Source organism: Salmo salar, chromosome 01 (assembly GCF_965601325.2).
Source record: "Salmo salar chromosome 01, fSalSal1, whole genome shotgun sequence".
Taxonomy (NCBI): Eukaryota; Metazoa; Chordata; class Actinopteri; order Salmoniformes; family Salmonidae; genus Salmo; species Salmo salar.
In genome coordinates, this window is record NC_138291.1 from 80483562 (window position 1) to 80507208 (window position 23647).

General features: G+C 42.5%; 1 protein-coding gene across 1 annotated transcript in view; it reads right to left on the reverse strand.

The window, feature by feature from the left end:
* LOC106612630 (uncharacterized) overlaps positions 1–7594 on the reverse strand; it is a 71107-nt gene extending 63513 nt beyond the window's left edge. The window contains exon 1 of the mRNA XM_014213976.3: positions 6995–7594. Within this exon, the coding sequence (XP_014069451.1) occupies positions 6995–7153 (159 nt within the window). The 5' untranslated portion in view covers positions 7154–7594. The remainder of the gene's footprint in view (positions 1–6994) is intronic.
* Positions 7595–23647: the final 16053 nt, after the last annotated feature.

Sequence of the window (23647 nt, forward strand, 5' to 3'; positions counted from 1 at the left end):
AGCTTTGCATTCTCTCAACCAGCTTCACCTAGAAGGCTTTTCCAACAGTCTTGAAGGAGTTCCCACATATGGTGAGCACTTGTTGGCTGATTTTCCTTCACTCTGCAGTCCAACTCATCCCAAACCATCTCAACTGGGGTGAGGTCAGGTGATTGTGGAAGCCAGGTCATCTGATGCAGCACTCCATCACTCTCCTTCTTGGTCAAATATCCCTTACACAGCCTGGAGGTGTGTTTTGGGTCATTGTGCTGTTGAAAAACAAATGGGGATACCTAGTCAGTTGTATAACTGAACGCATTCAACTGAAATGTGTCTTCAGCATTTAACCCTCTGAAGCAGAGAGGTGCGGGGGGCTGCCATAATCGACATCCACGTCTTGGCACCCAGGGAACAGTGGCCAATGCTCTAACCACTAGCGCAAACCAGATGGGATGGCGTATCGCTGCAGAATGCTGTGGTAGCCATGCTAGTTAAGTGTGCCTTGATTTCCAAATAAATCACTGTCACCAGCAAAGCACCACCACACCTCCTCCATACCTCACGTTGGGAACCACACATGTGGAGATCATCCATTCACCTACTCTGCATCTCACAAAGACACAGCGGTTGGAACCAAAAATCTCCAATTTGGACTCATCAGACCAAAGGACACATTTCCACCAGTCTAATGTCCATTGCTCGTGTTTCTTGGCCCAAGCAAGTCTCTTCTTCTTATTGATGTCCTTTAGTAGTGGTTTCTTTGCAGCAATTTGACCATGAAGGCCTGATTCAAGCAGTCTCCTCTGAACAGCTGATGAGATGTGTCTGTTACTTGACTCTGTGAAGAATTTATTTGGGCTTAAATCTGAGGCGCAGTTAACTCTAATGAACTTATCCTCTGCAGCAGAGGTAACGCTGGGTCTTCCTTTCCTGTGGCGGTCCTCATGAGAGCCAGTTTCATCATAGCGCTTGATGGTTTTGTGACTTAAGACCTTAATTTCTTAAAGTAATGATGGACTGTCATTTCTCTTTGCTTATTTGAGCTGTTCTTGCCATAATATGGACTTGGTCTTTTACAAAATAGGGCAATCTTCTGTATATCACCCCTAACCTGTCACAACACAACTGATTGGCTCCAATGCATTAAGGAAATACATTCTACAGATTAACTTAACAAGGCACACCTGTTAATTGAAATGCATTCCAAGTGACTACCTCATGAAGCTGGTTGAGAGAATGCCAAGAGTGAACAAAGCTGTCATCAAGGCAAAGGGTGGCTACTTTGAAGAATCTCAAATCTAAATTATATTTTGATTTGTTTAACACTTTTTTTGTTACTACATGATTCCATATGTGTTATTTCATTTTTTATTTAACTAGGCAAGTCAGTTAAGAACAAATTCTTATTTACAATGACGGCCTACAAGAAGGCAAAAGGCCTCCTGCGGGGACGGGGGCTGGGATTTAAAAAAAAAATAGGACAAAACAGACATCACAACAAGAAACACCATAACACTACATAACGAGAGAGACCTAAGACAACATAGCAAGGCAGCAACACATGAAAAACACATCATGCTAGCAACACAACATGACAACAACATGGTAGCAACACAACACATGGTACAAACACTATTGGGTATAGACAACAGCAAAGGGCAAGAAGGTAGAGACAACAATACATCACGCGAAGAAGCCACAACTGTCGGTAAGAGTGTCCATGATTGAGTCTTTGAATGAAGAGAAAACTGTCCAGTTTGAGTGTTTGTTGCAGCTCATTGCAGCGAACTGAAAAGAGGAGCGAGCCAGGGATGTGTGTGCTTTGGGGACCTTTAACAGAATGTGACTGGCAGAACGGGTGTTGTATGTGGAGGATGCGGGCTGCAGTAGGTATCTCAGATAGGGGGGGAGGGAGGCCTAAGAGGGTTTTATAAATAAGCATCAACCAGTGGGTCTTGCGACGTGTATACAGAGATGACCAGTTTACAGAGGAGTATAGAGTGCAGTGATGTGTCCTATAAGGAGCATTGGTGGCAAATCTGATGGCCGAATGGTAAAGAACATCTAGCCACTCGAGAGCAACCTTACCTGCCGATCTATAAATTACTGCTCCGTAATCTAGCATGGGTAGGATGGTCATCTGAAATCAGGATTAGTTTGGCAGCTGTGGTGAAAGAGGAGCAATTACGATCCAGGCTGTATCACATCCGGCCGTGATTGGGAGTCCCATAGGGCGGCGCACAATTGGCCCAGCGTCGTCCAGGTTTGGCCAGGATAGGCCGTCATTGTAAAAAAGAATTTGTTCTTAACTGACTTGCCTACTTAAATAAAAGGTTAAATGTAAAAATAAATTAAAAAATGAAATTAAAAACCAAGTCTAGATTTAACCTTAGCCTGCAGCTTTGATATGTGCTGAGAGAAGGACAGTGTACCGTCTAGCTGTACTCCCAAGTACCTGTATGAGGTGACTACCTCAAGCTCCAAACCCTCAGAGGTAGTAATCACACCAGTGGGGAGAGAGGTATTCTCCTTACCAAACCACATGACCTTTGTTTTGGAGATGTTCAGAACAAGGTTAAGGGCAGAGAAAGTTTGTTGGACACTAAGAAAGCATTGTTGTCAAGTTTTTAACACAAAATTCAGGTTGATGTCTTCACTATTATTCTTCAACGAAGAAAATAGTACAAATAAAGAAAAACCCTGGATTGAGTAGGTGTGTCCAAACTTTTGACTGGTACTGTATGTTTCTCAACCATTGTCCATCTTAACATTTTGGCATAAGTAATGTTTTTTATTTCTGATCAAAGAGATTTCCATCTGGTGTCTTATAAAACACATACCAGAAAAAGTCTTAAGGTATTAGAAATAAATCAAAACACAATCAAATTGAAGTAAAGACCCCTACCAACTAATATCAACACATTTAGTCTGACAAAGTATTTGCCTTCTGTAAGTTTAAGAAACATTGCCTTGTAATTCCATTACCAAAAACTTACATATCTTTTATTTCTCTCCCTCATGAGGATAGTGGAAGTTCACAGAACTAACAAATAAAGGGTAGATTTACCAATTGGTTAATGTTTTTTACTTTTTTGTTTACGAATTAAGTGATTAAAACTCGTAATTCTGCCTTTATCCATCTCTCTTTTCTCTCCAGTTATTGTGACCTCTCCCGGCCCTTACTGAAACATACCCATGAGCCCGCTCTTTCCATTTACTGTAACCAGTGTCCGCACCCACTGAGTGCCGACTGACACCGGACGTCCATGGACAATGAAAAGTAGTTGATACTTGGTCAGTTTGCCCTGGCCTTGACTTCAACATCCACAGATGTAGTTTTTTGGGCCAAGACAGACCGGCCTTGATTTGGCCCAGACAGACCGGCCTTGATTTGGCCCAAACAGACTGGTTCAGATTTGGTCCGGTCACCAATCATAGGATGTCCATGTTTCACATGTTTGGACAGCACAGTACAGTGAAGCACAGTAAAGAAAAGTTTTGTATAGTTCAGTACAGTATAATGTACTGTATTGAACTCTGCTCCAGGGTTTCCCAAACTCGGTCCAGTGTGTAGAAAACTACCCATATATGCGAAGGATGATATTGTATATTTCTACCTTTGTGAACCTACTCAGGATGCACTATGAAGAGAATGACAATCATGTCTACAATTATGTTTTTCTGTGTAGTACAGATCAGGGACCCATGATGTAATTCCACTACCATAAAACTGTAACCGGGTGTAAATCCACTTCACTTACTGTAGTTCAATAAGCTGTCATGTCATAACTGACACCCCATTTTTCTGAAGACATCTTTGAATCTTAATTCAGAACAGATATTTAGCAGTTTTTGGAAATCGTGGTCGATAAAAAAAACAGCGATTTTACCGTAATTCTGTTACCAAACTTTGCATCTGCACAGTTCTTCCAGCAAATGCCTTGTCAATGCCATATAGGCCTAAGCTTAGCCCTTGATAATGACTCTCAGTTCCATTACATTAGTCATTGGACTAAGGAGTCTTCTGCACAGGGGAGTTTTGTTAAGAGCCCCGATGCTCAGTCTGAACATTAACACTCATCGCTTGTGGTATGATTTTGGAAGCAAAAGGACCTTATCTTTCATATCAGTGAAAAATAATTTTCCAAAAGCAAAAGGTTAAATTGATATGCACCTTTACAGAGTTAGGGTTCCCGCACAGCCATATTTCCATGTTACAGTTAGAGATTTTACCGTAATTCTGTTACCAAACTTTGCATCTGCACAGTTCTTCCAGTAAATGCCTTGTCAATGCCATATAGGCCTAAGCTTAGCCCTTGATAATGACTCTCAGTACTTGTTTATGGAAAACAATCGAAAGACAGAGTGGACTCAGGGGTCACGTTAATGCAGAATTAACTCGTTAAATCTTGCTGCGTTTTGTAAACGCAGATCTAAAATACTTAGATAAAATGCAAGATTAACTTTTAGCAAAACATTAGGAAATGTAGCTGGCTACATTCTATGATAAACATTAGAAATATGATAGCCATGCATCGTTTTTGCAAAAAAAGACTGCTTATTCATTGGAAGCTAATTTACTTGTGTGGCTGCCAGCCCAATTGCATTGCACTTCTCGTCATCTGATGAAAATTAAGCTATTTTCTGCCGAATGTGTTGCACCAATGCATTTTCTGTGAAGGAAAACTATTTGCATGCCCCTGATCACTCAATCTAAGCACTCGATTGACTATAAATACGCAAGTGAAATGGTTAAAACGCAGATAGTTTGCACTTGTGAAATTATTTTGATGTGACATGAAAGTTGAGGGATTTATGTTTCTAGAACCGTACCGCAATTGAGAATCAATTTACCTTTAGATGCAGTGGCATGTACTCATGGATGCCAAGGGAAGCCAGGCTTCCCCAAATATTTGACCAATAAATACATAAAATTGTAAAATAATTTGTCTTTCATCTCTCTGTGTGTTTTCATAACTTTCCATCAATTCGCAAGTGACCAAATCTCACTGGAGAAATCATCCGAGCAAGGGAAACAGTGCCCCTCCATCTCAGTATGTGTAGCCCATGTATTTGATGCTGTCTGGACCAAAAGAGTATAACATGTTGCTGCCATAGCATTTGATTGATTAAAGCCAGCAAGCATTTGGTCTCCCTTGATTTAAAAAAATCATAATTAGCCAATCAGCATTGAGCTGAGCTCAACTGTGGGTTGTCCTGGTGCAGTAAAATGCCCCTCAAGGGAGGCCAGTTGGGATTTGGCTTCAGACCAATCAAATCACTTGTCTGTTTCTAGTCTGCTTATGTTGAGGTCCTGCAATAGCTAGCTTGCTAAATTTGCCCTTTCCTAAGCCATGGATGGAGATGGGGATTTGGACTTGTGGTTTTGACTTAATTCTCTGCACAGGCCAATGATTATGACAGTGTTTCTGATCTAACCATAAGTGAATATGTTGTGCCACTGGCCTGAGACGATTGAAGTTCAATATGTAGACTAGTAGGCTCACATTACCTAGCCAGCTAGCTAACTTAGCTGGTTCATTGCTGCCCATGGGAGGAAGTCAGGCTAATCAAGCATTTTAGCTAGGTAGCCCGTGACAACAAAAACTTAAAGTGTACTGTATCTGTATGAAAGACCCATAGACCGTTGACAACATGAAAGACAGGAAGATGGCATTGGCGTTCAACTAGTCTATAAGTAGGGCGAGTCAAAAATGTTTGTTTTACTTGCGCACACACACACAAGTACCATGGACGGCCACATGATATTTTGCAACATTGATTAGACTAATTGTTTTTGGTATATTTAACATTTGTTTTCAGTGTATTAAACTAAACACATAGCTTTGTTGATTTGATGATGTTTAAATGTTTAAGTTTAAATATTGCTGGAATAGCTGAGGCTGTGCTCATGTTCTCTTTGTGCTGACTCTGTTTTTCTAAATCAGTAGCTGTTTAGTAAACTGTTGAAAACATTAAAGTGCTTGACCATGCCGCAGGTGATAACTGTTTGTATGCAATATTTGCTTTGTGGACTTCACCGACAGATCTTGCTCTCCGGTTTTGTGATGAAACAAAAGTAGGTGTTGTTGAATTCATTCCATCACTGTGACTTGTCTTTTTGTTGCCACGGTCTTATTGTATAACACGGTGATGTATGAACGAATGTGTTATAGAGTAAACAATTCCATTATCAAAACATGTTGTAATATGGCTTTTTAACTGACTTGGCTTGCTCAGTGATTTTACCCACACACTGCAATTGTTTATATGGAGTATTTGGCTATTTTGTCTTCCAGAGACAATTCACCTCTAAGCAGAACATGTAAAGGTCCTTGGACTATAAGGACTAAAGCTAAACTTCTTTAGTCCGTTATTGGGCTAAGCCTAGGCCTAACTGTTGTAGTCACTTCAAAACCACAGGGCCAGAGATACTCATCATTGTGACAGGCCTATTTCACCTTTCATCTTTCAAATACTGACAACTACCATATAGTGTATACACATAGCCAGATATGTGTGACAATCAAGCTGATTTTTATGATTTTTATGTAGCTTGGTTATTGAATAAAGAAGTTTGCAGCTGATTAATCTTCCCTCGTCATAATAAAGATTCAATAGCATGACAGTAGAAAGTGTCATTTTTGTAGTAGGCGATGTTTTTCAGTTTGCATAATGTCAAATAATAGGGCGTGTGCATCATTCCACGTAAAAAAATCTGTCCAAGGAAAATGTCTACGACATACGCGTTGCCTCTCTGTCCTGACGAATGGCGATATTGCGTAATGATGTCCCCCCTGAGATGCAATCATGTGCCTAACGATCTGGTTAAACTGCAGGTTATGGTATTTTCCATCACATGAACAACAACACGTGGTCATTGGTTACATTTAATTTACTTACAACTTATGTTTGTTCCTGACATGCCACCATGTAAACCTTATCAGTGAACTTCGCATTCTACAGGTTTAGCTTAGCAGCTAACTTAGCCAGTTGGAAAACACATTCTGCTTACCTTGGGCAAGTCACTGAGTTGGTTAGCATCCAGCAAAAGCTCCTCCAAACTCCGACTGTAGCGGTAGATCTCATCCGGAACGTACAACAGAGAACAGTGCCGCTTATCGATCAATTCAACATGACGATTGCACCGCCACAGGGGTATACACTGAAACATCACGGGGTGATGGCAAAATCCGTTCTTAAAAAATATCCCGAAAAGACGTCAAATAAAAGAAACAACTGAATACGGCCAGCTACTACTCAAACTGAACTAGCTAGATGGCTTGCCAAACACCTTCTTGCTCTTCGGACGGAATTTCAAAGAAAATAAACATCGAAACCACCTCCACAGGCGTAAATAAATTGCACTGGACACCATGGAATACATACGCTGTCTATCTCACTTTGAATACTTATAGGCACCTGATTTTTCGCTTGGTTCTTTATCCTTTAATCACGTCACCACTGGGATGTTAGTAGTTTTTCTAATCGGGTCCAGAAAACGATCACATCTCTGTTTTATTTCGTGTAACCTACTGTTTTCCTTGTCCCAGAGTTAATTTCCTCTCAGTCCAGTGTCTGACCCGGAACATTCACTCCCTCATTCCAATCTGACGTCACCAATCCTAACCGCTCCTCCCTTTGTATATCTCCCTCCCCCCTCTAGAAAAGTAGAAGCCAGAGAGGATTATAGATAGGCTTCTGATTCATTCTTCAGTTGGCCTACTGTACCTCAGCTCAGTGTTATTTTAGCCTGAAATAGCCTACAGTTATACATATCTTTTGACCTTTTTACTGTTTTTTTATACAGTTCATTCTGGAGTTATACTTTAGAGTAGGTAGGTAGAGTACAAATAACAAAATAACATTTAAAAAATGTATTTCAGCATGGGCGATTTTTTTAAATAAAGCATTTCTCTCAAATGTAAACCTGTCTTTATGGGCTCCCTGTCTGAATTGAACATGTAAACCTGGGGTGCATTCAGTTTGGTTCAACGTTTGATACGTTTGTAGTGTACTGAATTACCAAAAGGGTGTGCATCATTCTTCAACCGCCTTTGAGGTAGGGCTACGTTTGCTCCCGTTTGGTGGGTGTGGCGATGTCTGGCCTAATCAATATGGGTGTGACCATCAGAAATCGCAAAACTCATGCAGCCCAAATACACAACCGCCCTCTGGGTCACAATCACACTGTTCTTCACTGGTCGTTGAGTATAGTAGTTTCGTTTGACTTGTTAAACACCGTTCTGTCATACTGAATGCATCCAAATGTATGTCCATTTATCAAAATTAATGAATACAAATATAGAACCCATTTTCTAAATAGTGAGGGTGTAGCGTCTGAACTCAAGTCATTGCTTGCCTTTGTAAATCAGGATTAATAATTAGTCTCCACTTGGTGAACATCTAGGTCAGTGGGTCTCCCTGGGGTTATATGGTATACCCACAGGTGATACTTGGGAAGACTCAAGAGCATAGGCATAATGATCAGTTGCATATGATGGGATACCTTGGGTAGAGCAGAATGTGATTAGGGTATACAGTAACCAAACATTTTGAGAACCAAACAAATGAGAGCCTTGATAATATGATGGGCACGACTGACTTGCCTCTAATTCTCTTCTCTTATCCACTAAGAGGCACTAGTGCCTACTTAATGACAACACTAGCACCCTGAAAAGAACGCTCACATTATGTCCACAAGTGGATGTAAGGCCAAAAACAATCATGCGTGGTTTATGAAATTTAAAGGGGAATTTCACCCTGGCTTTGCCATGGCATATAGTCATTACTATATTAACAACATGATGTTTTTATCATAAACATCACAATTATCCAAACTACAAGCTAGAACTAGCACATTTTCATTTCACTGGTAGAATCGGGAAGTTTCGACTCCCTGTGTATTGGTCTGCTCAGAGTGAACCACAAAGTCCGGCATTCATAGCTAATGCTGATACCGCCCGCTAGGTAGAGGGGGCTTGCCCACAAACTTGAATAATGGCGTTGTTTACCTCGAACGACCAACACACAGCAAATCTCAGAACTTCTCCAGGCAAGATTTTTTGGAAAACGTTTGTTTTTCACTGTTTGTCATCATGCTCGTATAGTGTTCTGTGCCTGGCTGTGCTAATTACAAACAAGCGCGAAAATGAGTTATCTTCTACCTACCAGAGATTCACCCCAATTCTGCCAGTGGCTTGGGCTATCAAGACCCTTACAAAAAAAGATTGCAGTTTTGAAACTGCAGTAAAAGTGCAGAAACTTCAGTCCACTGTGGTATTTTGGACTCAGTAATTGCAGAATAACTGCAGTGTACTGCAGTTGAATATAACACATTAGATCTGGTAAAAGATAATACAAAGACAAAAACAACAGTTTTTTTTGGTATTTTTTGTGTACCATCATCTTTGAAATGCAAGAGAATTTTATTATTCCAGGTGCAACTTCGATTTTGGCCAACATACTCATCATTCATACACAGCGATTATTTTACAAGCAGCATGGGCAAACAGCTTGTTTGACAAAGACAAAGATGGTCCAATAGCTACAGTGAGCTCCAAAAGGGGGTATTTTTGGGGGGTATTTTCATCCAATCGGATGAACCGTTTAGAAATTACAGCAGTTTTTGTACATGGTCCCACCAATGTTGGGAACCAAAAGTATTTTGTCACAACCTAATCTGTTTCACCTGTCTTGTGCTTGTCCCCTGTGTATTTATACCTGCGTTTTCTGTTTGTCTTTTGCCAGTTCATCTTGTTTTGTCAGGTCTTACCAGCACGTTTTCCGTTTCTCATGTTTTCAAGTTTTTGTTTTCTAGTCTTCCCAGCTCTGACCTTTCTGCCTATCCTGAACCGGAGCCTGCCTGCTGTCCTGTACCTGCCGGACTCTGACCTGGTTTACGAACCTCTGCCTGCCCTCGACCTGCCTTTTGCCTGCCCCTTTGTGATAATAAATATTCAGATAATCAAACTATCCGCCTCCTCTGTCTGCATCTGGATCATATCCTGAGTCGTGATAGTACGAACTGGCCAAAACTGACCCAGCAGACTCGGACCAGATTCGCAAATCTGTCTCCTCCCAAGGAGCCACCATTGGAAGACACTTCAAAACCTTATGAAAAGACTCCAGACCTTGGCGGAATGCCATGATCACGCTTTCAATGCATTGCTAGAGCAATTCCGCAGATTATCTACTAGGCAGCAAGCCACTACAATAACCCCCAGACTCTCAGTAACCCCACTACCAGCGGCGCCTCTTCCCAGCCTACCCCGGCTTCTCGAGAACCCAGCTTACCTCCTCCAAAGCGCTACGCTGGAGATCCAGGAACCTGCCGGGCGTTTCTCTCCCAGTGCTCCCTTATCTTCGAGCTGCAGCCCTCTTCGTTTCCCTCAGGTCGCTCGAAGATAGCGTACCTGATGACGCTGACGTCCGGGATGGCACTCGCCTGGGCTAAGGCAGTGTGGAAGCAACAATCCACCGTTTGCTTCAGTCAGGAGGAGTTTGAGGCGGAGGTTGGAAAGGTGTTCAGTTCTCCGTCGTCTGGGAGGGAGGCTGCTCAGAAGCTACTTCAACTGCGTCAAGACCCCATAGTGTGGCAGACTACGCAGAGTGCCTGCAACCCGGAGTCTCTGTTTGACACATTCCTTCATGGATTATTGGAGGTTGTTAAAGATGAGCTCGCAGCCCGGGAGCTTCCCATGGACCTTGACTCTCTCATAGCCTTGACCATACGGATCGATGGGCGGCTGCGAGAATGTAGGAGGGAGGAAGTCCGTTCCCGGTCACACTCGCTCGTCCATGACTCCCACCTCGCCTCCAAGGAATCCCGGAAGTTCTTGGCGTCTAAAACACCGGGAAAATCCGATGTTACCCAAGTTCCCTCGGGAATCACAGAGGGCTGTCGACTTGCCTTCTCTGGAGCCCATGCAACTGGGCAGGGCTAGATTGTCTCCTGCTGAACGCTTACGCAGACTGAGCACCAAGAGCTGTCTTTATTGTGGAACTACAGGACATTATATATCTACCTGTCCATTAGAAGACCAGGCTCATCAGTAGGTACGAGTACCCTGGTGAGCCGTATGGGGAGTGTCCAATCCTCCATTACTCGTACCCCTATCTATGTCATCCTGTTGTGGGGTGACCAGTCCAAAATGTCTCTGGTTGCTCATTGACTCTGGGGCCGACAAGACCTTTATCGACATTATCCTGGTGTCAGAGCTGGGAATCTCCACACAACCGCTCTCCATTCCCATGGACGTCAGAGCACTGGATGGGCGCTCTATTGGCAGTCACCCACAATATGGTTCCTATTAACCTGTGAGTGTCAGGTAATCACAGTGAGCCTAGCAGTTCCTGCTCATTGAATCTCCACATGTGCCTGTGGTTTTGGGGGTTTCATGGCATCAGAGGCACAATCCCCTGATCAACTGTGTTACTGGTTCTATCATGGGTTGGAGCCTGTTCTGCCACGCGCATTATCTGCAGTCGGCGCAACCTGCCACGGGACGTCTTCTTGTGGGCTTGGGAGAAGCCTCGGATCTCTCCGTCATTCCCGCAAAGTACCAGGACCTCCGGGAGGCTTTCAACAAGACCCACACTACATCTCTCCCTCCGCATCGAACCTACGACTGCAATATCGACCTTCTCCAAGGAATTACACTGACTCGGCGGCGGCTTTATTCACTGTTAGATCCGGAGACTAAGACTATGGAAAGGTACATTGAGGACTCTCTTGCTGCAGGTAGTATTCGCCCATCTGCCTCCCCCGCCGGGACTGGGTTCTTCTTTGTGAAGAAGAAGGACAAAACCCTGCACCCGTGTATTGACTATTGGGGCCTTAATGACATCATGGTTAAAAAACGTTACTCTCTACCACTCATCTCCTTGGCTTTCGAGCCTCTCCAGGGGGCTACGATTTTCTCGAAGTTGGACCTTCGGAACGCCTACCACCTGGTTCGAATACAGGAAGGAGACTAATGGAAGACAGCCTTTAACACAGCTAGCGGGCACTACGAGTACCTCATGTCATTCGGACTGACCAACGCTCCCGCAGTGTTCCAGGCCATGGTCAACGGTGTGCTCCATTACATGTTGAACCGGTTCGTGTTTGTCTACCTCGACGACATCCTTGTTTTTTCCCGTTCAGCTCAAGAGCACGTCCTCCACGTCCGACAGGTCGTTCAGCATCTCCTGGAGAAGCCGCTTTTTGTTAAAGTGGATAAATGTGAGTTCCATCGCTCCACCATCTCCTTCCTAGGATACATCATCGCTGCAGGAAATATTCAGATGGATTCTGACAAGGTGAGAGCGGTAGTGGATTGGCCTACACCCACATTCATAGCGCAGCTGCAACATTTCCTGGGGTTTGCTCATTTCTACCGCTGTTTCATCCGGGGTTACAGCACCCTGGCTTCCCCCCCTCTCAGCACTCACCTCTCCCAATGTTTCGTTCACATGGTCTCCAGCAGCTGACCGGGCATTCTCGGATCTCAAGCATCGATTCACTTCAGCTCCCATCTTGATCCATCCGGAACAGTCCCGTCAGTTCATGGTGGAAGTCGACGCCTCGGACGTCGGAGTGGGGGCCGTCCTGTCCCAGCGTTTTGCCGAAGACCAAAAGCTGCATCCCTGCGCTTTCCTTTCCCATCATCTTAACCCTGCTGAGAGGAAATATGATGTGGGAAATGGAGGAGTGGAGGCACTAGTTAGAGGGGGCGGAACATCCATTCTTAGTGTGAACTGACCATATGAACCTGGAATGACTCCGCACCATATGAACCTGGAATAACTCCGCGCCTCAACTCAAGGCAGGCTCGATGGGCCCTGTTATTCACTCGGTTCAATTAAACTATCTCCTACCGCCCTCGGTCCAAGAATGTGAAGCCTGACACGCTCTCACGCCTGTATAGCCCCGTTGCTACACCATTTGACCCCAAGGGGGGAGGTCTGCATGTTCCCTGGTCCTGGCATAGGCACATTCATCTAGACTGACCTGCCATCCTGGTTCCCGTCGGACCCTGGCTTTCATCCGACAACGTTTTTGGTGGCCCACCATGGTTCCTGACGTCTCTGCATTCATCGCCGCCTGCACTTTGTGTGCACAGAATAGAACTCCACAACAAGCTCCAGCTGGCGTCCTTCAACCACTCCCTGTTCCTCACCGCACCTGGTCTCATATATTCCTGGACTTCGTCACTGGTATCCCTCTGTCAGATGGCAACCCCACTATTCTTGCAGTGGTGGATAGGTTTTCCAAAGCTCCCCAATTCATTCCCCTTCCCAAGTTACCCTCTGCCAAGGAGACGGCCCAGCTCGTCTTCTGGATCCATGAACTTGCAGTCAAAATGGTCTCCGATCATGGTCCTCAGTTCTCATCCCGGTTCTGGAAGGCATTCTGCACCCTCATTGGGTTGTCGGCCAGCCTGTCCTCCTGTTTTCATCCCCAGTCTAACGACCAGTCGGCTCTTTGTTGCTTAGTTTCCGCCAACCCCACCACCTGGAGCCAGCAACTTGTGTGGGTGGAATACGCCCACAACACCCTTCCCTGCTCGGCCACTGGTCTCTCGCCCTTCGAGTGTTCCTTGGGATATCAGCCCCAGCTCTTCCCAGAGCAAGAGGAAGAAGTCAGCATACGCTCTGCCCAGATGTTTGTCCGCCGCTGTCACCGAACCTGGAAGAGAGCCCGGTCCGCTCTTCTCAAGACCACCTCTAGGTATCGGCGACAGGCGGACCGCCACCGGACCTCTGCTCCCCGCTATCACCTCGGGTAGAGTGTATGACTTTCCACTCAGGATCTGCCCCTCCGGGTGGAATCCCGCAAACTTTCCTGACAAGGTGAGAAACCTGCGTTTTCTGTTCGTCTTGTTTTGTCAGGTCTTACCAGCGTGTTTCCCGTTTCTCAAGTTTTTGTTTTCTAGTCTTCCCGGATCTGACCTTTCTGCCTGTCCCGAGCCTGCCTGTCGTCCTGTACCTTCCGAACTCTGACCTGGCATCTGCATCATATCCTGAGTTGTGATACTTTTATGTGTATTAAAGTAGTCAAACATTTAGCATTTGGTCCCATATTCCTAGCACGCAATGACTACAAAAAGCTTGTGACTCAACAAACTTGTTAGTTGCATTTGCAGTTTGTTTTGGTTGTGTTTCAGATTATTTTGTGCCCAATAGACATTAATGATAAATAATGTTGTCATTTTGGGGTCACTTTTATTGTGAATAAGAAGAGAATATGTTTCTGAACAGTTGTACATTAGTGTGGATGCTACCATGAGTACTGATAATTCCGAATGAATGATGAATAATGATGAGGCACAAAGATCATAACCCCAAGACATGATAACATCTCACCATTACCAATAACAGGGAAGGGGGGGTGTATTCATGAGCCACAAGCTTGATGTAGTCATTGCATACTAGGAATATGGGACCAAATACTAAAGTTTTGACTACTTAAATACACAAGTGAATTGTCCAAATACTTTTGGTTCCCTAAAATGGGAGGACTATGTACAAAACGTGATGTAAATACTGATATGAATATGAAAATGTGTGTGTATTTGCACAGACCAAAAAATCCCATACCAATATTTATCCATTGTCCATAATAGCTAGCTTTGAGTAAATAGCATTCCTTTAATGGGCAACTCAACCACCTGGTAGAGCATATTTTTCAAGAGTTCCTAAAATTATGAAGCAACATTTAAATAATTTCATCATTCCAAAATGTTTTAGACGTCAACAACATTTTACAGTCTTGTAATTTCCCATTTTATACACAATTAGTACTGAAAATGTGTGATTAATGAGGTTCGGTTTTGCTAAAATTCACTTCCTGGTTTTCAAAATACAGGAGTCTGATAATGAAAACCAAATTATAATTTTATTAAATGGCATTGGTTGAGAAATAAAATATGCAAACAAAATTCATAAGTTTAATTTCATTTAAAATTGGTTGTCAAAATTATCTCAACCGCCCAGCTCATTTTCTGTGAAGAACATGTAAAATAACAAATTTTCATTGAGTGCATACTGTGCACCCTCCTACACATTTATATTACATATGTGGTGTTCGGGTCCACTGGACGCGAGGGTAATAAAAGTGTGGAAAAGTGTGTGTGTGTGCCTTCACACTGTCTTCCTCCTCCCTGGGCTTGCTGTTTCAACATAGCACCAAGAACCTGCCTGTCTCCCGCTTTTCTCGCACTCTTTACCCTTTGTAGTGTGTGAAACTACACAATGTCTTGCGGGAACTTGCACAATGTTATTACAATACATATTTTCAATACATTATTTTGATACATTGTAAAAAAAAAATGCAGTACTTTCCCACACTCTACCCCAGCCAGGTGCAAATTGGAGGAGTGACACAACTAATACGACAGCAGAGAGACAAGCTAGCTGCAATCAGGTCAGTGTGTGACAAGTGGGTGGACCGCCTTCCCCTGTTTTGCAACCCTGGGCCCAATGTTGCTGTTGATGAGCAGTTTATGCCATTTAGGGGCCGCTGCCCCTTCAGGCAGTATATACCATCTAAACCCGCAAAATACGGAATCAAGATCTGGGCTGCATGTGATGCTGCTTCATCGTATGCGTGGAACTTGCAAGTGTATACAAGGAAGCCAGATGGAGGAGCCCCTGAGAAGAACCAAGGGATGCGGGTTGTCCTGGACGTGACAAAGGGACTCCGTGGCCACAACATCACATGATAACTTTTTTAATTCGCACAAGCTGGGACCGGAGCACCTCAAGAGAAAGCTGACGATGGTAGCAACAGTATGAAAAAACAAGCCAGAGCGCCCACTTTAACTGTTGAATAAATGGAACAAGCCTATCAATTCCTCTAAGTTTGTGTTCACGGCCGACAAGTCCATAGTGTCCTACGTGCCAAAGAAAGGAACAAATGTGGTACTCATGAGTATGCTGCATAGGGATGGGAGAATCTGTGGCCAGGAACATCAAAAACCAGAAATCATAATGGATTACAATGCCACAAAAGGATGGGTGGACAATTTAAACAAGCTGGTGACTGACTACAGCTGCAAAAGAAGAACCCTACGCTGGCCACTTGTGATATTCTTCAACATCTTGGACATCTCGGGGTATAGTGCGTTTGTCATCTGGATGGCGTTGAACCCAGATTGGAACAGAGGGAAGCTCCAGATGGCTCTTTCTCGAGGAGCTTGGCAAGTCATTGGTAAGACCTCAAATCCAGAGGAGGCAACATATCCCAAGGACCCCGGTTTCATGACGTGGCCCTTTTGGGGTGTATATCGTGGCTCCCCCCCTCTCTCACTCTCTCTCCCACATCAGGATTTACAACGGTCATAAATACCTGGTAGAAACTGCCATGCTGTATTGAGGGAGAGTATTGAGGGAGAGTCTATGGAGAACAAAGTGCTACTGCTGCCAAAACTCCTAATCCCCAAAATGGGAGAATTAAACAATATTTATATTTTTGAGAGTGTGGGAATGGTCCGTGGGCACTTAAGGGACAGTCATGTCGAGTGTATTTCATTCGGAGATCTCATGAAGGACAGGAAACACACATAACTGTATCTCCTAATGTGTGCATTTCCCAGCTGTCAGGTTTACATCTGAATGTTGTATAAGATGAATGAATAAGTATAAGAATACTTTTGAAAATATAACAATGTGATGTAGTCTTCTAAATGAGAATTGGTTGTTTTATGGTAACTTATGCACAGTCAGTAGCCACGCCCAGGTGGGCACAAACACGATGAGAAGGCCCCTTTTCTACCCAAGTATAAAATCCCCCGTGACGCAATTCACACCAGACCACGCAAACCACGGTGTAATCTAAGGTTGCAAATGGTTTAATTTGTAAGACCATACAGCATGTAGTGTTGGCTACACGGCTAGAAATGGTTGAACTTTAAAACATTGCCACAGAAGGAACAAATCTTAGGTGAGGCCTTTTCAGTCTGCAGCTGGAAATCTACGTAGCCTAGGACGAAGAATCCCAAAAGCCGCGGAACATCTATTCTATGCGACAACATGGGTATGCCTGATGTATCCACTTGGAACGCAACCAGAGACTTTTCTGTCGACTCTCTCCATCAGATGGACCGGCGACCACAGAGAGAAACAACAAGACATACACTCATAAATATGTAAATTGCAATTTATTTTAGAATGAGCGGTCGTTCATGTAAAGTATTAGCAATTTCCAAGGTTGCGACGTTCAGTAATGACACTGATGAGGTAATAAAATTCATTAATGAACGACTGTTTTGATAAGATATGAAAAGATCTAGAGTTATATTCAGGAAATTGACACTCTATAAACATCATTTTTCCGTGGTGCCCCGACTTCCTAGTTAATTAAAGTTACATGATTAGTTTAATCGCGTAATTAAATTACACATAGAGAATTGATTTGATAATATACAGTCTTCACATTTAATGATAGTCAACAACACGACACCGGCTTCTGCAGCCATAGTGAGGAGGATTCAGGAGGAGGATGCTGGTGCCCCATCCGCCCGACCCACAGAACCAACAACTCCAATACCGGAAGTTCTAACTAAAGAGTTTGGTGCAGTATTTCTCAAGTACATTTTTTTTGCAATGTGTTGTCTTATGTAAACAAAGTAGGAGCTGCTGGGCAGGTCTGTCTCACTGTCTATGCTATTGGATAGAGAGCATCACTGCAGCTGTTCACCGCATGTTAGTGGGCAAATGGACATTGTCAAATCAAAACCAAACCTTAATTTACCCGTTGTGACACACGGATGTCACGAACTCCGTTTTAGACAAGACTGACTTTGTGACCCAAATTATCCTATTTACACTTTTAGTACAATAGGTGTTTTTGAAAAGGATTTGTTGCTTTTTAAAGGCATTTGCTCTTTAAAATACACTGTTGGTGATAAACTGTAAACCACACACACAGACCAAGTAAAGGATTAACATTGAACATGTTTGGTGTCCTGTTTTTGAATAGCATCAGTTCGAAAGCACCATCAGCAATTTCTGTTAACAAACCATTTCTGTTGTATTGACACTGCCAAATTATGTCAAATCTAGTGTACAATGTCTGTTACGATGATTTGTTTATGTTCCACTGGGCCTGAAATAATGGCATGCTACAGATGGTAGAGTAAATGCAGGGCAGAGACTATGTACACCACCAGTGGACATCAGACCGAGGACAAGTGTGCCGTCTCTAACCAGAATGAAACCTCAAAGGTATTTCAACCAGCACCATCACATCAATCTCTAACAGCCATGTTATGAACCTGCTTAGCTACTGTTGCTGATCATTTTCATTTGGGGGAGTAGTGTGTAGACCATGGGAATAAAAACATTGTCCATGGTCAGATGTCTTTGGGCCACCAATGAAAAACAAATAAGTTCAATGACATGAGAAAACACAACCTTATGCTACATGGTATTGGTAAGAATACATGATGTCAAAATAAAAATGCAAATGGTGATGTGTATAATAAATAATCTATTTGAATTTCATTGAATTAAAATCTACTTCCTTTCATTCAAACGTAATTAAAACATTGTGTTTCCTGTGAGGTGTGAATTGATATTGGAATTAAATAGCAATTCACAACTCAATTCAGAATTGACCCCAACCCTGTTAAGATCCTCTCATATTTTAATAAACAAAGTCTAGCCTGACAACGCCAACGAGGACTCTGACAAATTGAAAGGGTCTCATTTAGCCCTGTAGCTAGTTTCACTCCAGATCTATTCATAGCCTCAGATGGTCGGGGGACAGATGGCCATGTCTTTGTTAACCCAGTGTCTGGCCATTATTTTTGAGTAGTCTTGCTCACGTCACTTGAAAACAACTGGTCTAACTGTTGCCAAGTCACTTCATCTTGATGTTTTGGTGCAGTTCGGGGAAAATATTGATTGAGGAATTATTTGTTTGAGGAATGTAACCGTCTTTCTGGGCGATTTGTGATGTTTTATTTGTGCATACAAAATAGTAAAATAAAGAAAAACCCTTCAATGAGTAGGTGTGTCCAAACTTTCGACTGGTATTGAATTTACATGAAAATACAAAAACACAGACATGGGAGTCTGTGTTTTTGTATTTTCATGTAAATTCAATACCAGTCGAAAGTTTGGACACACCTACTCATTGAAGGGTTTTTCTTTATTTTACTATTTTCTACATTGTAGAATAATAGTGAAGACATCAAAACTATAAAATAACACATATGGAATCATGTAGTAACCAACAAAAACTTTAAACAAATCAAAATATATTTGAGATTTGAGATTCTTCAAAGTAACCACCTTTTACCTTGATGACAGCTTTGCACACTCTTGGTATGCTCTCAACCCGTTTCATGAGGTAGTCACCTGGAATGCATTTCAATTAACAGGTGTGCCTTGTTAAAAGTTAATATGTGGAATTTCTTTCCTTAATGCATTTGAGCCAATCAGTTGTGTTGTGACAAGGTAGGGTGGGTATACAGAAGATAGCTCTACTTGGTAAAAGACTAAGTCCATATTATGGCAAGAACAATACCAACAGAATGAACTACAAACAAACTAACTAGTACTACATAACATGTTACTATACTCTATACATGGGCCATGTGCATTTTCGTCTGGTCTTTCCTGAGATAGCTCCTCTCTGAGATACTTAGGTGAACGGCCTCTCTCCCGTGTGGACCTTCAAGTGCATCTTCAAAACATACAAATCACATTAAAAATAGATATTACATATACTTTATCTGTGCTAGATTGAGCTTTCCTGACATCATGGAACAATAGAATCATAAAAAATAAAACCTGTCTCTCTAGGCAAGCTAGAGCAAACGGTACAAATATTTGAACGTAACAAAAATTGCAAAGATGTTTATATACAGAGGCAGGACATCAAATCACATACAAATTATGAATAAATAAAAAACACAAATATGAACTAATATTGAAAAAGCAGGTGGCAAGCCAGGTGGCAAGCCACATAATACTAAAAACATTCAGCCATGATTATCACATCAGCCACTTATAACAAACTTAGGGTACAGTGCTTAGATTAAAAAAAAAAATATATATATATATATATATGTATGTATGTCGGTACACTGAAAAGAGCAATCATTAAAATCCAGACGGAAAATATTTACACAAGAAGCAACCTAATATCACAGTCAAACTCTCAGTCATTTAGTAAATACACCATTCTTTAATCTAATCCAGTTAGTATTAGATTAAAGTGAGAGGGGGGGAGATGGGAGGTATAGCAGAGGGATAGATAGAGGGTAAAAGAGAGGGATAGAGAGTACGTGGGAGGGTCGCACTGAAATTCAGTGTAGGGTAGGGTAGGGTAGGGTAGGAGATGTTTACATCCTCCGAGATCGTTATACGAAAGACTCCGAGTCCATTTTAGACATCAGTTGAATGGTGTTTCTATATTTTTAGTTCTCTGCCTGAATGTCCGGCAGATTATTATTATTTTTTTTTTTATTCAGTGTATGTTTAACCTTGGTGCCTTTCAGGTTTAACTGATAAAATGTCCAATTATAATCACATGACAGGTAGTCACCAAGTTCGCTCAAATGATCGATGTTCAGCGGTCATTTAACACTTCAAACCAATGCCCAATACTACTGCCACACTGTGGAAAGCCCAAACTTCCGAACTTGACCTTTGTCAAGCCATGACTTAAAAGTGATCCAGTTTTCATTTGGAAGAGTCAGCTTTTTAAACCAACATGGCACAGTTTCTTTTTTTTTTACATTGTAGTAAACAATGTAGTGAACAATGACATACAAATCATTAAAATCCAGACGGAAAATATTTACACAAGAAGCAACCTAATATCACACAGTCAAACTCTCATTTCATTTAGTAAGTTCACCATTCTGCCATTCTCACTAAACAGGGGGGTGCTGACATCTCATCCTCCCCACCTACCCAACAGTATGGCCCCTCCCTCGCCTTCGAGACGTTCGGTGTCTTTTTGTTGTTGTTGTTGTTGGGAGTCTGTCAGTTTTTTTTATGTTAAAAATTGATCACCGTAATTGGTCGCCATGTCTAAACACATATGGGACACCATTTGAGGGATTTTAAATGATATTATTAGTAACCAATCAGATCAGTAACCAATCAGTGAAAGAAGAGGAAGAAGCTTTCAGAATGAAAGAGGAGGAGGAAGCAGTTTTTGGAATTGAAATAATAATTTGACGAAGAAAGGACTCCTGTGTTATTGTTGACAATTGCAGCGGTAATTGCAGACAATTGCAGAGGTAACAAGGAAAAAATAAAAATAAAAAGGGAAAATAATTTGACGAAGAAAGGACTCCTGTGTTATTGTTGACAATTGCAGAGGTAAGAAGAGGGAGTTTTGTGCCCGACAGGATACAGCCAGACCTGGAACCCAGAGGAAAAAAAAAAAGGGAAAATAATTTGACGAAGAAAGGACTCCTGTGTTATTGTTGACAATTGCAGAGGTAAGAAGAGGGAGTTTTATGCCCGACGGGATACAGCCAGACCTGGAACTCAGAAGACAGTGTCCTGGAGAGGGTCCCATGGAGGAGACCTATTCTTTTCTGTTTGATCTATTATTTAAATAAACACCCTTGAAACTGTCACGCCCATGAGTTGGGGTGGGTATTCTATGTCCTTTTTTCTATGTTTGGTATTTCTTTGTTTCGGCCGGGTATGGCTCTCAATCAGGGACAGCTGTATATCGTTGTTGCTGATTGGGAGCCATACTTAGGCAGCCTGTTTTCCTTTGGGGTTTGTGGGTGGTTATTTTCTGTTAAGTCATTTGTTACCTGACAGAACTGTTTGGGTGTTGTCTTTTGTTTAGTTGTAAAAGTGTTCTCATTTTCCATAAAATGTCATGATGAGCACTAACCACGCTGCGCCTTGGTCTACTCCATTCAACAGCCGTTACAGAAACTGAGCTAATCCTTCTCTCTCCGTGTCTGATATGGGTAAACGTCTTGACTAAACCCCCGGTCTGCCACAACAAATAAGTAACTTGAAACTCTGACCGGAGTTTGTAAAGAAGAGGAGAACTGAGCATGAGCAACTTACCAATCACATGGCTGATTGGTAAGATAGCTAGGGCTACTTTTTGACCTGTCCAAGAGCTCGAACGATAAGGATTTCCTGTGAATTATATTAATCAACAAAAAAGCAATACAATTATACATAAACAGCAAGTTGACACACACCTTTGAGTTTTCCTGAATGGGCAGAGACTATGGTTTTTGTCAGTCTTTGGAGCTTCCATTCTCTTTCCTCATATAGCCTCATGTGCATCTCTTTCCAGGACTCGTACTCTTCCAGCTGGGTATTCCTAAAGTCTTGCTGACAGTGATTTTCCCATAAGTGATCAGTCAATCCAACGTACACCTGTCAGAGAGCATTGGCTGATCAGTCACAATGACAAATCTGCTCACAGTAGATACTGACAACATATTTCTTACAAAACCTTACAAATCTAAGCCATGAGTATACACAGAAATTAGGTGTAAGAACTTGGTGTAAGAAACATGAAAAAAAACATCACCAAGCCTATCACATGCCAAGGTGAAGCCATTACCTATGCAATCCTATCAGATATACAGGAAGTACTTGTGGGTAGGCACGCAGGGGTCAATATAATAATAAATATATGCCATTTAGCAGACATTTTTATCCAAAGTGACTTACAGTAATGCATGCATACATTTTACCCATGTATGGGTCAAGTTAGGTTATGGGTCAAGTATGGATCAAGTTAGATTATGGGTTAAGTATGGATCAAGTTAGGTTATCAGAGGTCTTTCCAGCATTAACCCTTGCAGGCACTACACCTAAATCAGGACTCTTCAAAATCAGCTTAAGACTGGGATTCTTACCAGTTTGCACTCTTCAATACAAAGCAGCTGATCAGGTGTACAGTGTTCTAGTACTGGCTCAAGGATTTCAAATGGGACCCCTCTGATCTCATAAAGCAATAGGAAAAGATCGCAGAGCCTCAACATTCCCTCAGTCCAAAGGACTGCCTGTGTGCGAGTGTTGAGGTTCCCTGCCTGAGCCATACTCACAGTCAATGTTGTTCTGCAGTGCCCGGATACATTGCTGGTACAAGGACATCATGGTTGGCAGAAAAGAGGACTTGGCACCAGAATAGACCTGCCTCTCCCGGTCCATAATGACAAAGCAAAATAGGTTTGACGAAACTTTTGCACATTTATTAAACATAAAAAACAGAAATAACTTATTTACATAAGTATTCAGACCCTTTGCTATGAGACTCGAAATTGAGCTCAGGTGCATCCTGTTTCCATTGATCATCCTTGAGATGTTTCTACAACATGATTGGAGTCCACCTGTGGATAATTTAATTGATTGGACATGATTTGGAAAGGCACACACCTGTCTATATAAGGTACCACAGTTGACAATGCATGTCAGAGCAAAAACCAAGAGCAAAAACCAAGCCATGACGTCGAAGGAATTGTCCGTAGATCTCCGAGACAGGCTTGTGTCGAGGCACAGATCTGGGAAAGGGTACCAAAAAAAATTCTGCATTGAAGGTCCCCAAGAACACAGTGGCCTCCATCATTCTTAAATGGAAGAAATTTGGAACCACCAAGACTCTTCCTAGAGCTGGCCGCCTGGCCAAACTGAGCAATCTGGGGAGAAGGGCCTTGGTCAGGGAGGTGACCAAGAACCT